Genomic DNA, 12,840 nt, shown 5'->3' on the forward strand with positions numbered 1-12,840 from the left:
GGGGGGGACGCTCATTTACAAGTGGAGGTGTTAAGCACACAATATGTAGTTCCTTTTTTCTTGCTGTGGGTACGTGTGTGAGTGCACTTGTTTTTGAGTCGGCGACCCGCATAACTTTGTAACACCACTGCCATTTCAATGAAAAACAACAGACAATTAATTGTTATCCCTGCGAGATGAGCAAAAGCGATATTGTCTTTGTCATCGTAACGTCCTCCTAGATTCGGGTATTTTTCGAGGCCAGGCGATATGGGATAGATTTTCCTTGCCACCTCCGATCATTTGCGTTTTCGTCATACACTCCTTTCCTGCTATCGAGGCTGCCTACTATTTGAATTAATTGTTCAGTTTGGCATCTTTTTGGGAATCCCCATTCTACTTCTGTCAATAATCTAGGCCTTCCCATTTCCTGGCCAATGTGCTGGCCTAATCACGTGACTTTCGATTTTGTGATTGTACACAAACATGGCGTCGAGTCCAAAGGATAAGTTTGAGGCAGCGGTGAAAGTAATTCGTGGTTTGCCCAAGAATGGTACGACATGAATTTTACAGAGTATCCTTCTAATATTCAGATTTGTGTAGAGATAGCTTGAGAAGTTGATGGTAAAATAAAAATGAAAAGCATTGTCCAGTTGATAATCTAGTTGTCAAGTCTCAACTCATCAAGCGAATCAAGTCAAGTCCAGTCTTCAGTCAACAATAACAATAACAATACAACAAAGCTGTACACTTACGTTATCAAGGGTACCTTATCAAGTCTATTGACATTGTCGATCGAGAATCTCATGCCTCGTTTTAAGTCATTTAGAGTAAAGATCAAGATTTTAGATCTAGAATCTAGAATCTAAATTCCAAGTCTGGATCAAGATCTAGATCTAGATCTCTAGATATCTAGATTAGATCTAAAATCTAGATCTAAATCTAGATCTAAATCTAGATCTAGATAGAGATCTATATAGATCTAGATCTAGATCTAGGTCTGAGAGTTGTCGGTTACCGTGTACTTAGACTTAGACGCTGCTATTATTGGGGGCTGGATTGTACTTTACCGGACCACCCGTCTCGGTTCGTGATTACTACGCACACCTAGCCTAACTACGCTCTCATAGTCATAGTAATAGTACTCTGCGTGCGGACAAAAGGTAGTTCCGCGGGCGACTTCGCGCTTGCACAGCGCAAGCCAGCGGCAACTGGCAAAGCGAGGTGAGCGAGAGGGGGGTTCAGGGGGGCTTGCCCCCCCTGGAAACTATGATAGAAAACACACAAAAATGCGAAACAATAACATGAGCGGACAGTCGTGTTTACATATCAATGTAGCAATGCCAATGAAAATTTAAATTTTCACTTTTGCCCCCTTTTTTTTGGTACCTAAGAAAGAATTTTCAATTCTAATAATCATGCTTCTTGAATTTTGAGAATAGGTTCATGAAAAAAGTTATGGGGTTGTAAAGGTCGGCAAAATATGGATGACCCACATATAGGAAAATACTCCTAAAAAGTGGACCACGCAGTAGCAGATTCTGTAAGAAAATCGACGATATCTCGGTAACTAATCCGAGTGTTCGAGAGAAACTTGGCTACCCGATGTGTTTTTGAGTGTAGAAATCATTTCTGCAGTCAGATTTACTACCAATTTCGGTAAATTTTTACTTTCACTGCCGCACACAGATGCACTGTTTCAGGGGTCAAACTGCTGTACTGTTTGCTGCAGATCACACATAAAGCCACTAAAACTGTCGCAAATCAATTATTTTCAAGACAATTTCAAATTTAACTGTAAAATATCAAATTATGGGTGTAAAAACAGGGGGGCATGCCCCCCTGTAACCCCCCAGATTTTTTTCCCCTGGAACCCCCCGATTGGTCCAAAGCATGTCTATCTCGGTTAAAAACAATCAAATATTTCAAAAACTATTAATTTGCGACGGAAATGAAGTTGATATTCGTGTTCAGCGCATCAATATTTAGTAGAAAATAGACAACTGGTAGCTGAGTGTGAGACGGGAGGGAAAGTAAAAAAATACCCCAATTTCGTAGTTATTTTGTTATAATTCAAATTGTGGTAAGATTGTACTTTACCGGACCACCGGTCGGAACTACTTTCGCTATGGCGCCCCTGGTGCCTAGTGGCCCGCTATTCTTCGTTTCCGAGCTCCCCTACTCACTCTCCTACTCAGTTTTCTACGTCCTCACTCTTCAACTGCCAGCAATCGACTGACGTCTCTTACCGGGTTTTTCAGTCATCACGACCGTGCCCTTTGACCCATGACCCTGACATCTTGAGGCTAATTGGTCAATCTAATCACGTGGTCCACTATTCTTATTTGCTCGCAACTCCGCTGGCCTAGGCTAGGCCTACTCCTGGTCCGGCAAAGTACAATGGAGGGCTAAAGATGCACACGAGAGCTCATTTGCATAATTGCAACCCCCTCGGCCCTGCTCGCGACTTGGCGAGTATCTACCCCGATTGTCCGTTCATGTTATTGTTTATAATATATGTGTGTGTCAGTGTCTTTAAATTATTGTTGCCAGGGGGGCTAGCCCCCCTGAAACCCCCCCTCCCCCCACTGTTGTTACATTGATTAGCAATGCCAATCGGGCTTTCCCGCGAGGCGAAAATTTGGTCCCCGTTTACGGGCGATTTTGCGGACCCGGCCGAAGCGTAGGTGACTAACTTTGTCAAGGTTACATAACTGTCGTCTTCGGATTTTATGTAAAACCAGAATTAACTAGGGTAAGATTGAAGAATACCGGACCAGCGGACTGACTTTGCCTCTCTATGTCTCAACCTTAGGAATTCATAATTTTCCCGTTTTTAATGTCTCTCAATGGAGAATCTCGGACTGGTAGATCATTAAAATTTTGTCAGGGGGAAACCCCCCCTCTCCCCCCTCCTCCACCCCAACCACCCGCCCCACCTACCCCACATTCTTGCGCAATAATAATGTACAAGTGGTCCGGTATTCTTCAATCTTCCCAACATCTTTTTACGGGCGCCCGAGTCCGAATAGACAAAACCCATGCCATATTCGGACTCAAATCCGAATAGAGATAAAAAATCTAATTGGTGGACCAGTCTGAATAGAGCTCTCTCCTATTTTTATTCGGCAAGACGTAAAAAATTATCGAATGTTTAAATCTAGAGTCACAGAATAATCTAAGACCTAGCTTAGATTATAGATCTGCATGATAAACTCCACTGACAATAGAGTGGAGACAACAGACTTACTTTAAGCTACTTAATCATGACAATAGAGTCCACTTCTTGAACTAAATTCTGCACAACCACTGGATTTTTTTTTTCTATTGGAGCCTGATTTGGATGTGTGTAAAAAATTGCATAATAATCATTACCATTAAATGTTTAGATTTTAAAAACTAGATGGACTCTAGATGTACTGTTTGTTAGTCTAGTCTTAGTCTTGGTATTTCCTGGAATATACTCAATCTATTGCAACACAGTTAATGAAATGATTGGATTTCTCTTCTGATACTTTATCCATGTTAATATAATGTCTAAAGTTGAGAATGATGTTTCAGCCTGCCAATGCCAAACTAACCTGAAGACCTCAGTTTTTCTTTCTAATTAATATTAAAAGGACTAAGAAAAATTATTTATTATATTATTCTAAGATCTATTTTTCCCCCCGTTCTGCACTACTTTTTTTGCTCTGATTTCTTCAAGCCGAGTTTTAATTAAAAATAATAGTGCTTCCAGTTTTCCACAAATTTATAGATTTCCGCAAATGGAAAAGGAATAGGCTAGCCGTACTTAAGTACGGCTAGACTCGCATACGGCTAGACTCGCAGTCTAGCCGTACTTATTCTTAATATGTTGGCTAGACTGACCATTTACAAAAAATAGGCCTACTGAATTGTAAATAGGGCCTAAGATAAGTACGGCTAGCCTACGGGATGGCTGAATTGTAAATGAAATTTTTAGTTTGCAATGCCTAAAGTATTTGTATTTCAGACAAAACCAAAAGATGCCTTACTGACTTGCATGTTTTTTAACCTGAATTATATATACTAGATCTAGATCTAATGAGACCTGTGTACTAAACAGGCTTGAGTCGATAGGGCCAAACCTAGATCTAAGTACCGTACTAAGTACGGCTAGCCACTTCGAATGGAAAAAATTTCGTGAAAATCATCGGCTGCTGGAAGCTCGATCTTATAATATTGTATGGTGGAGGTTTGCATTTTAAAAAGTTCTAGTAGTTTTGAATTACTTTACGACTTACTCCCTTTACCTTTTTTGTTACCTGGTCGTTAGTTTTTTACGAGTTCTATTACCGTATAATATTGTACTTTTGTTTAAAAACAGGAGGACTTCTGTAACGAGCGACCACTGTGAATAACACAGAGTGTTAGGGGTCGGGGTAGAGGTAACCCCGTAAGGGTAGGTGTAGGGGTTGGGTCAGGTTTAGAATTAGTTCTAGACCAGGTTCTTTCTTTATTACACAAGTGTTTGTTGGGATGGCTGCTTGTACTAAATGTTACGAAAGTCCTTTTCTAATTTTAAAAGCTCTTAACAAGTGGCAAGACAGCCTCCTAAGTGTTGCAGTAGCAAAAATTCCAAAGCTAACTTGTTGTATCAAAGTACTCGCTTGGAAGAGATGGTTTGTTAACTCATTCGCTACGCCTAGCCGTGGGGGGCGGCACGGCTAAAGTGCCGTCAGTACGCTAAGCCGCCCCCGGCGGCTCGAGAACCGATCTTCAGTTTTAGCTCTTGGATTCTATTCCTATCCACATAATGTCCATGTTAAAATAAAGGTCTATAATATAATGTTGACTTCCGGGTCAAGCATTTCCACTGAAAATCGGAAGTTTAGATTCCGTTTTGAAACGCGATTTCGTAGTTTATTCGACTTTGTTTTATCGCGATGCCAAAATTATAGCTAGCCCTGACACCAGTCTTAATTAATTTTACACAACTAAATCTATCATTATTTTGCCCACTAAAGATGTGTAGGACTCTTTTTTTATAATATAGATTAGATCTAGATACGATTGGACTTATATTGCCAATGCTGTTATTGAGAAATCAATATTTTTGAGTGCCAGATCTAAGTCTAGATCTAAATTGTCAAAATATTTTTTTCTCCCCAAAATCAGTACTTTTTGATGAAATTACACAAAAAGTGCCACTCAAGACATAGGTTTATTCCAAATGCAATTCTGAATAATTCAATCTATATAAGATAAGAGTGGGTTTTTTTCTGTTTGTGATCGTTTTTCAAGATTATAAAAAGTTTTGGTTTTTTTTCAATATCGGATGTTATTGATCCAAATCATGTACAAATATTATGGAATGCATGTAAATAACTGCAAACTTTTCAATATTTTCCAGTTCTATATTCATTTATGGTTATTTTGATGTATCATTTGACTAGGTACAAGCATATATTTTTTTAGTTTCACCAAAGATTATTTTATTTATAAAGTTTTATTTTCAAATTTTATCCGCATCCAATCAAAATTGTGTTGCATAATCGCCTCTTACAGGAACCAAAGTTGAAAAATATGTAAATAAACATTACAGATGTATTCTACAATCCATACTGAAAATATTGGTATAATATGTTAATATTTATTTGAATTTGTGGCCCCAAAGACCTTTTAACTGCCCACTAGTCATCATCTCATTCGCCCTCCCAAAAAAAATTCTTCCACAAGCCAAAAATAATACGTAGCGAATGAGTAAGGCAGTCATGATAGAACATGATGACCTACTTCAAATTTCAAACTCCAGTAAGCCATGTGATTGGGCTTTGGCCACATGGTCAGTCCAGGTCAGCTGCATGGTCACATGGCAGCTAAATACCATGCACTGGTTGTGGAGACTGACTGAGGGGCCATTATAAATCTGATTCAAGTTTATGATGGAATGTTAGTCATTTTCATTTGATTTTGACAACTGAATTTGGGACTATAGTTGTATTGAAAGATGTTTTGATCTTCAAAAATGCAAAAAGCCACTTTCATTTCTACCAATGACAAACTGTTCTGTTGTTGCAAATTTGTTCTTGTCCATCAATCAGTTTGATCTGTTAGTCACAATTTGATGTAGAGCCAGCACTTCAGAACTCATAAATTATTGCAAACATCCTCTCTGACAGATTGTGTGTTAGTGTCTGAGGTGTATGCAGAGCTGTGTTTAATGTGTGAGAGAATTTTGGAGTCAGTAAGTTCCTGTGTTGAGATTTTAAATGTCATTCACTCATCATCAGTGTGCTTGGAAACTTGAAACTTCACAGACTGTTTTGATGAAAAGTCAGTTGCGATGCATGCTTAATTAAAATTATTCAACTGTGGTGGTATTTTGATACTGTGCGAAAGTAAGAGCTTCTTGTTCTCAAAAGTTGCTCTGTTTTGTTTTTTAATTAGGCATAGGTCTATATTTTAATCTATTTTTCACATGTTCAAATCCTGTAGGCCTTTGCTTTAAAAAATAAGGCCTAATAATTCAATTTTAGTAATGTAAGCTCTAGGTAATTTTCCTGTCTTGTTTTACCAGGTTCTTTCCAGCCTTCCCATGAGCTTATGCTCAAATTTTACAGCTATTTCAAGCAAGCCACAGAAGGACCCTGCACATCTCCAAAGCCAGGTTTCTGGGATTTGGTCAATCGCAAGAAATGGTAAAGAAACGAAATGACAACTTGTATCTGGCTTTCTCATTCGCCAGTGGTCATGAATTCTATTCTCGATAAATTGAACCGATTTGAAAGAGCTACAGTCTACACCTGAAATTTGTCAACCGTTTTGTCTTTTAACCCGTTGTCTCTGAGTACTAGCTAGTGGCACCAGCCAGTAAGTTGGTCCAGTTTTGCCAATTGGCCCGTGTCACCAGTCAATGAGAATGCGATGCTTTACCACTTCCAAATCAACACCGGAAAGGACCCTGTATGTTCAAAGTATGACTTGCATTCTCTTATATTAGAAGGTGTTCAATCAATGTTTTCCTATGGGATAGATATCTATACCTATTCAAATGGTTTGTTGATAGTTATGTACAGCAAACTCCTCTTTTCTTTCGAACATGAATGAGGAGAGGGTGTTTTCAATTGTGCATTGTTTCAATTTGTGGCTGTGTGACAATGATTTTGAAGTTCAGCTGATTGTGCAAAAAACTAATGGAAATTTATAATATGTGTAAATTTTCTCAAATCAGACACATTTTTTGGTGCTGTTTGCTTGATCTGCCTTGAATTATGATTTGTTTGACATTTTGGTCCAGCTGTATACTTTAAACTGGTTCTACATTTTCATTTCCCTTTCTGTTGAGGTATAAAACAGTGTTGTAGCTTTGTGAGAAAATACTGCCAAAAATGTAACAAGAACCTCAATTTTGTTCTGACTGACCAAAATTAAATTCTGTACAGGCGCATACAAAAATTCCGGAATACCATTTTCCTTTAGGTTCTCTAACAAAGCAGAATGCCTTGCCTTTCTGTTGTAAGCTGCCACTTGCTGTTTTTTGGATCAAGACTTTATACTTTTAAATTCTACTGCTTCTTCTGTCAATCATCCCTCCTCATGTACTCACTAAGGCTGAAACTGGTGCTAAATATGTCTACTTGCCACAGAGAGTTGGGAGGGGTGTGTGAGAGGAGGTGACAAATAATGCAAGGCACATCAGCTGGAGATGCATCTCTTGTATTCTAATAGTGGAAAGCACAGGGACATAATTTGTGCTTTGATGTTCATTTATGATTTCCTTTAATGTAGTGCCTCTTTCTTCTTCCCATCACTCATCACTCGTGCCTGTTTTTTGATGTGTTTTTTTTTGGGGGGGGAGGTAGTTCTCTGACTTTAGATGTATATAATATATATCATATATATGTAATGATCCATTTGTATTAAATAGGCCGTTAAACTCCTCCCTCTGCTAAAACAGTAAACTTCCATCCTAATGAGTTCTTCTTATTGCGATGTTTTTGCGACAGGGAGGCGTGGACCGATTTGGGTAAAATGGAAAGCGAGGAGGCCATGCTGCTGTATGTGGATGAGTTGAAAAAAGTGAGCATTCATGTCCGGGAAACTCTGTACCCACCGCAGGTAATGGGCCCGCCAAGCCTCCACTCTTGCAGTGTCATCCCCACGCCCCTTCCACCTCTCTCCCACCCCCACAATCATACACCTTTTACCTAGTTCAATTTCTTTTTCACATTGAGATCAGATGACGGTCAAAATAGAAATATCCTGACTAGTTAAAAAAAGAAATTCTGGAGGAGTAAGGAAAATAAGCTGAGGCTTATTAGTTGTTTTCTTGTTTTTTTTCAAGAGTACATACCCAAGACCCTGATAGTAAAGCTAAGCTTTAAGCTTTTTGGGGTTTGAGAATTTTAAATCCTTTCTTAGGTTTCTTGAAGGGAAAAAGGCAACTGCCATTTAGTGTAGGTATCTTGAAGACAAAGCTTTCACTGCCATTTTAAATATTAAGGATCACTTTTTAGTTTAGAGAATCTGTTTAGAAATTAATTCACTTAGGTGCTGTCATTCTATGTGGGCAAATGGTAATGTTGTGAGACTAGTCCATGTTGTTTGTCCTTTGAGGCAGACAAAGACCTCTGTAGTCATCCCAGGATCGAAAGGGACAGTACTCCTGGAACCACATTTTTTGTTCCGAAATTTATAAGTAGGGGTTATTTTTGTTGTTAGACATGTTCTGTTTTCCTATTGTATGCTGTGATTGTGATAATACTGTTTCTATAAATGCTGGATATGATCTACCTTTATTTTGGGAAGAAGAAGCTCGGCATTGTTGGGAGTGCAGTAAAGGGGATTTAGGCCTACATAAGGCACACCTCTCTGTGTGTTGGGTTGATACAAAAATCACATCCTTTGTTGGTGTCAAATGGTATGGGAGAAAGAGGCTAAAACAGCACCTGGACATGGATGGCTGGTGCCTCTATAAATAAATCATTGATGGTCTGGTATGGGAGCATGATAATCGTCAAATTCCACATATATGAGAAAATTGGCGTTTCTGCTTTTCCAAGACAGACTAGTTGTTTTGATTTTTTTTGGAGGAAGGGGCTGTGAGCTTTCATGTGTCAACTACATTTTATTGAAGACCAGCTGTTTGAAAGTTAAGAAAGGTTACTCTTGGCTTGTTGGTGCAAGGGTCAGATCTGTCCCATTTTGGGTGAAACAGTTGAGCTTAAAACCATCCTGAAATTATGGTAGTGTTTAAAAATTCTGTTTTGTTTTTGTTTGGTTTTTTAGTTTGAAAAAATAAATTTTGTTGATCTTTTTTGTTAAATTTAATTGAACCTGTCTAAGACAACCACCCATTGTTAAGGAGAAGAGAAAAATGGCCATGGTAAGCATATGGTTCACATGGATAGTGTCATAGTTTATAACCCCCCCCAAAAAAATGCAGGGGGGAAATGGGGAGTGGTCGATTATACAGGTGGTTGTCTTGGACTGATGGTTGCTATAGCAGGTTAGACTGTACTTTATCATAAAGTTATAACTTTCAGTCATTATTTGTGTTTTGATTCATTTGATTTTGTAGTGAAAAATAAAAAGAAGTAAGATTTGAGAAAACGCAACTTTTTAGTTTAGTAAAGGGACCTCATTGCCCCAGGCAGTCATATCTTTGCTTTCGTCTTTTTCGATAGATGCAGGATCGAATCTGCTGTTCTCTTAGTATCGTACGATAAGGTTCTTCCCAATTACTCCCTTTAGAGTTATGTTCTGAATGACAATGCCTGTCTGTTCCTACTGGAACTGCACCACAGCAGCTTAAAATCTTTGTAAAGTTGTGAAGGGTGAAATGGAAGATGCATAGGATTGATTACAAAAGAAATTAGTCATTCCTACATATTTCTTCCTTCTACTTCAGTCTAAGGAAAAGAATAAGGGGATGCGTCAGTGATTCATGCAGGGAGGTTTGTCATTGGTATGATACAAGATTCGTTTTGAACAGGAGCATGCCATTGCTGGTCACTTGGGGGAGGAGGCGTGGGGGGGAGATTGGCATAGGCAACCCTGTTTCTGAGTTAGGATTGTGTTCTGCTAGGGAGCAAATGCTTGGCCTGCTAGATGTATATTATTCTTTCAATCCTTCTTGTCTGGTCTTGTTGTATAGGTCTGTGTTGGGGCCATTCACTTCAGCCATGGACTTCAAAATGCATTTTTGTGTAAATTTGAAAATTATCTAATTTGTGGTGATAAAAGTGCGCCTTTTGCTTTTTGCAATAAAGTTCTTGGCTTCTTACAATCCTGTTGTTAGCTTAATTGGTTATTTGGGGCACTGGAATGGGATGCTTTGGTTCAAATCTTTAATGGTTATTCTTGCCCAGGGTTTGTTTGAAATGTTTTCTTATGGCTCGACTTATTTGCCCCAGCTGTACAAGAGATATGTACAGTTAGGGAGTGGTTGAGCCTTTGTGTTGGAAAGGACCCATGCTACCCTCAAACACTTTCAGTCAGGCTTCCTTTTTCCCATGTAGTAGTTCACTGATTTCTTGAATTGAGAACAGAATGTCAGCAATTGACAGTGTGGTCAATGTAGATAATAAGAATAAGAGTAATTTCAGAAACCAACAGCATTCATGTGGTTGCTTGATAGGTGAGGGTTGCTACACTCACAGGATTATATATTTTTAAAAATTCCGTGGTGTTTTTTTGGGTTGAAAAAGGTCTAGTACTTTCAATAATAATCAATAGCACCTGAGGTCTAGCTGGGGCAGCAGCAGAAGGAAAGCGTAAAAGTGGTGAATTTTGAACTTGTCAAAGACTCGCTTGTTTATTTTGATATTTGGTTCACAGTGTTCTTACGATGGGTTTTTTTTTTTTAGTTTTGTTTCAGTTTCTTACCTGTTTGAAGTGTTTAGTTTTGTTTCAATTTCTTACCTGTTTGAAGTGTTTAGTTTTGTTTCAATTTCTTTCCCTTTTGAAGTGTTCAGTTTTGTTTCAGTTTCTTTTCCTTTTTTATTTTGTTTGGTTAGTTTTTGATTATTCGTTGTCAATCCAGCATTTAAAATGATGAGAGGGCAGTAACCAATCATTTGTCCAACCCCCCCCCCCCCCTCCCTCTGGCCCTTCCGTATCTCAAAACAAGAGGCTTGGCGGGAAGTGAGCCTGCATGATTGTGTATTAGTGCACTTATGTTTGTTGGTCCCACTGTCGTGTAGGGGCACACAAGTGTACATCTTTAGTATTAAGAAAAGCCAGCTTTGCTTTCAGTGGCTTTTTTCTTTCTCTTGCTCCTATGTGTCTGCTTGAGCGTTTCCTCAGAGATGTTATTTTATCCCAGACAACTTGTTTGTTATTGCTTTGCTATGATTTGTTGTACTGAAGTGAGGTAGTTTCTTACTGACTTTGGTTCGTTCTGCCGTGTGCAACGGGTATTGTTGTATTATGTTTTGTGTTTTTCCTCAAACAGTTTCAAGTGATATTTACCTTAAATACCCTGCCCCCTCAACCCCCCCCCCCCTAAAAAAATCCACAGCAAACCCACACACACACAAAACAAAAAAAACCCAGCCAGGATCATAGCTATCCCGTTGATCTGTATATCAACTAACAAATATTGACTGCTGATACCATTTCAGAAATCACATCCTCATGTTGTGAGGGACTAGCTTTTTTTTAGCATTTGGAATGTAGAACATTATGGGACTTCAGTGTGCTTTTGCAACTTGAAGTCACTGCTTTAGTTTATTAAAATTAGGTATACATGTATTTATTAATTTACTATCTTTTTTGCTTATAGTTTGCTAATGCAGTTGCAATGTTATACTACCCTTTGTTATTTTTATCTATGCTCGGTGAGCTGCAAATGTGCTCTTGCCTTTCCCTTCAAAAGGCCGAGATGGTTGGTGTCTAAACGTCTCATTTTTACGAAAGGAATACTGTACTATTTGTTGAAATGTGAATTGTGTTTAATTGTTTCTCATTTACAAAAGAAATTTTGTACTCTTTTTATTTTAGATGGAAGACAGTTTCGTGTTAGATTTCAACAGAATTTATCATACTTTCATATTAAATGTCTATTTTTTACTTTGTGTGTGTTAGTGGTTTTGTAAAAGTTCAAAGCACAATTTTATTTTTACAGGGATTGTTTCTGTGTGAATCATTATATGTTATGTTATAATTGTGTAAGGTGATCCCTCAAATAAGGACTGACTTCTGCTTTGCTTTAATAATGAAGTAAATTGAATTAAAAAATGTTATTTTACTGCTTAGATTGCTTTATTATATTGTAGTCTGAAATCCCTGCTGAAATTGGTCTTTATTTTGGGTGGTTGGCGTGGGCTCTGTTATGGTTTGCTCTTTCTTTTCTATCAAACGTCTGTTGTCTTTATTTTTCCTTCTTTTATTTGCATGATAATCACTAGTAATAACACCTCTACTCTTTGGTACTTTCATGACCTATTTGTGTTGCAAGTGCCATAAAATAAATTCTTGTTTTCTTCCAAGGGTAAAACTATCTGCACATGAGAAAGTGTAAGAGAGCTACTAGATCATACCGTTTTCTGATAAAAAGTAGATGGCAGTGGCCTTTCAGGAGAAGCTGCTTGTGTTTTAGCCTACATGTATTTTGAAAAATGATCCCTTCCTTGTCAAATTCATAAGTGTAGGGCGAACTCCCATTTAACTTTACATTCAGACATTAGTCAGTATTGCCTCTGTTTTTGCTGTGCTCAAGTGTTTGCTTTTTTCATTTTTATATTTAAATACAGTGTGATCCGATGCCTTAGTGAAATTTCAGACTTTTCATCTCATGCTCGTGACCTGAGTTGTAATAATTTTTTGCGTGCTGACCTGATGACTGTCTTTCTTTTGTAATGTCTTTGCTACTTTGTTTTCATTCCTCCTCCCCCC

The 12,840-nt window shown here is 38.3% G+C and overlaps 1 protein-coding gene across 3 annotated transcripts in view; it reads left to right on the forward strand.

The window, feature by feature from the left end:
• The first annotated feature begins 196 nt into the window (after positions 1-196).
• Positions 197-12,840, forward strand: part of LOC101845546 (acyl-CoA-binding domain-containing protein 5) — a 28,555-nt gene continuing 15,911 nt past the window's right edge. The window contains exons 1-3 of one of the 3 annotated variants that reach the window (XM_005098375.3): positions 197-532; positions 6,521-6,641; positions 7,950-8,061. In XM_005098375.3, coding sequence (XP_005098432.1) covers positions 466-532; positions 6,521-6,641; positions 7,950-8,061 — 300 coding nt within the window. In that variant the 5' untranslated portion in view covers positions 197-465. The remainder of the gene's footprint in view (positions 533-6,520; positions 6,642-7,949; positions 8,062-12,840) is intronic. The other 2 variants (XM_013082559.2, XM_013082558.2) reach the window with 2 other exon arrangements.

This window comes from Aplysia californica, unplaced genomic scaffold (assembly GCF_000002075.1).
Source record: "Aplysia californica isolate F4 #8 unplaced genomic scaffold, AplCal3.0 scaffold00181, whole genome shotgun sequence".
NCBI lineage: Eukaryota > Metazoa > Mollusca > Gastropoda > Aplysiida > Aplysiidae > Aplysia > Aplysia californica.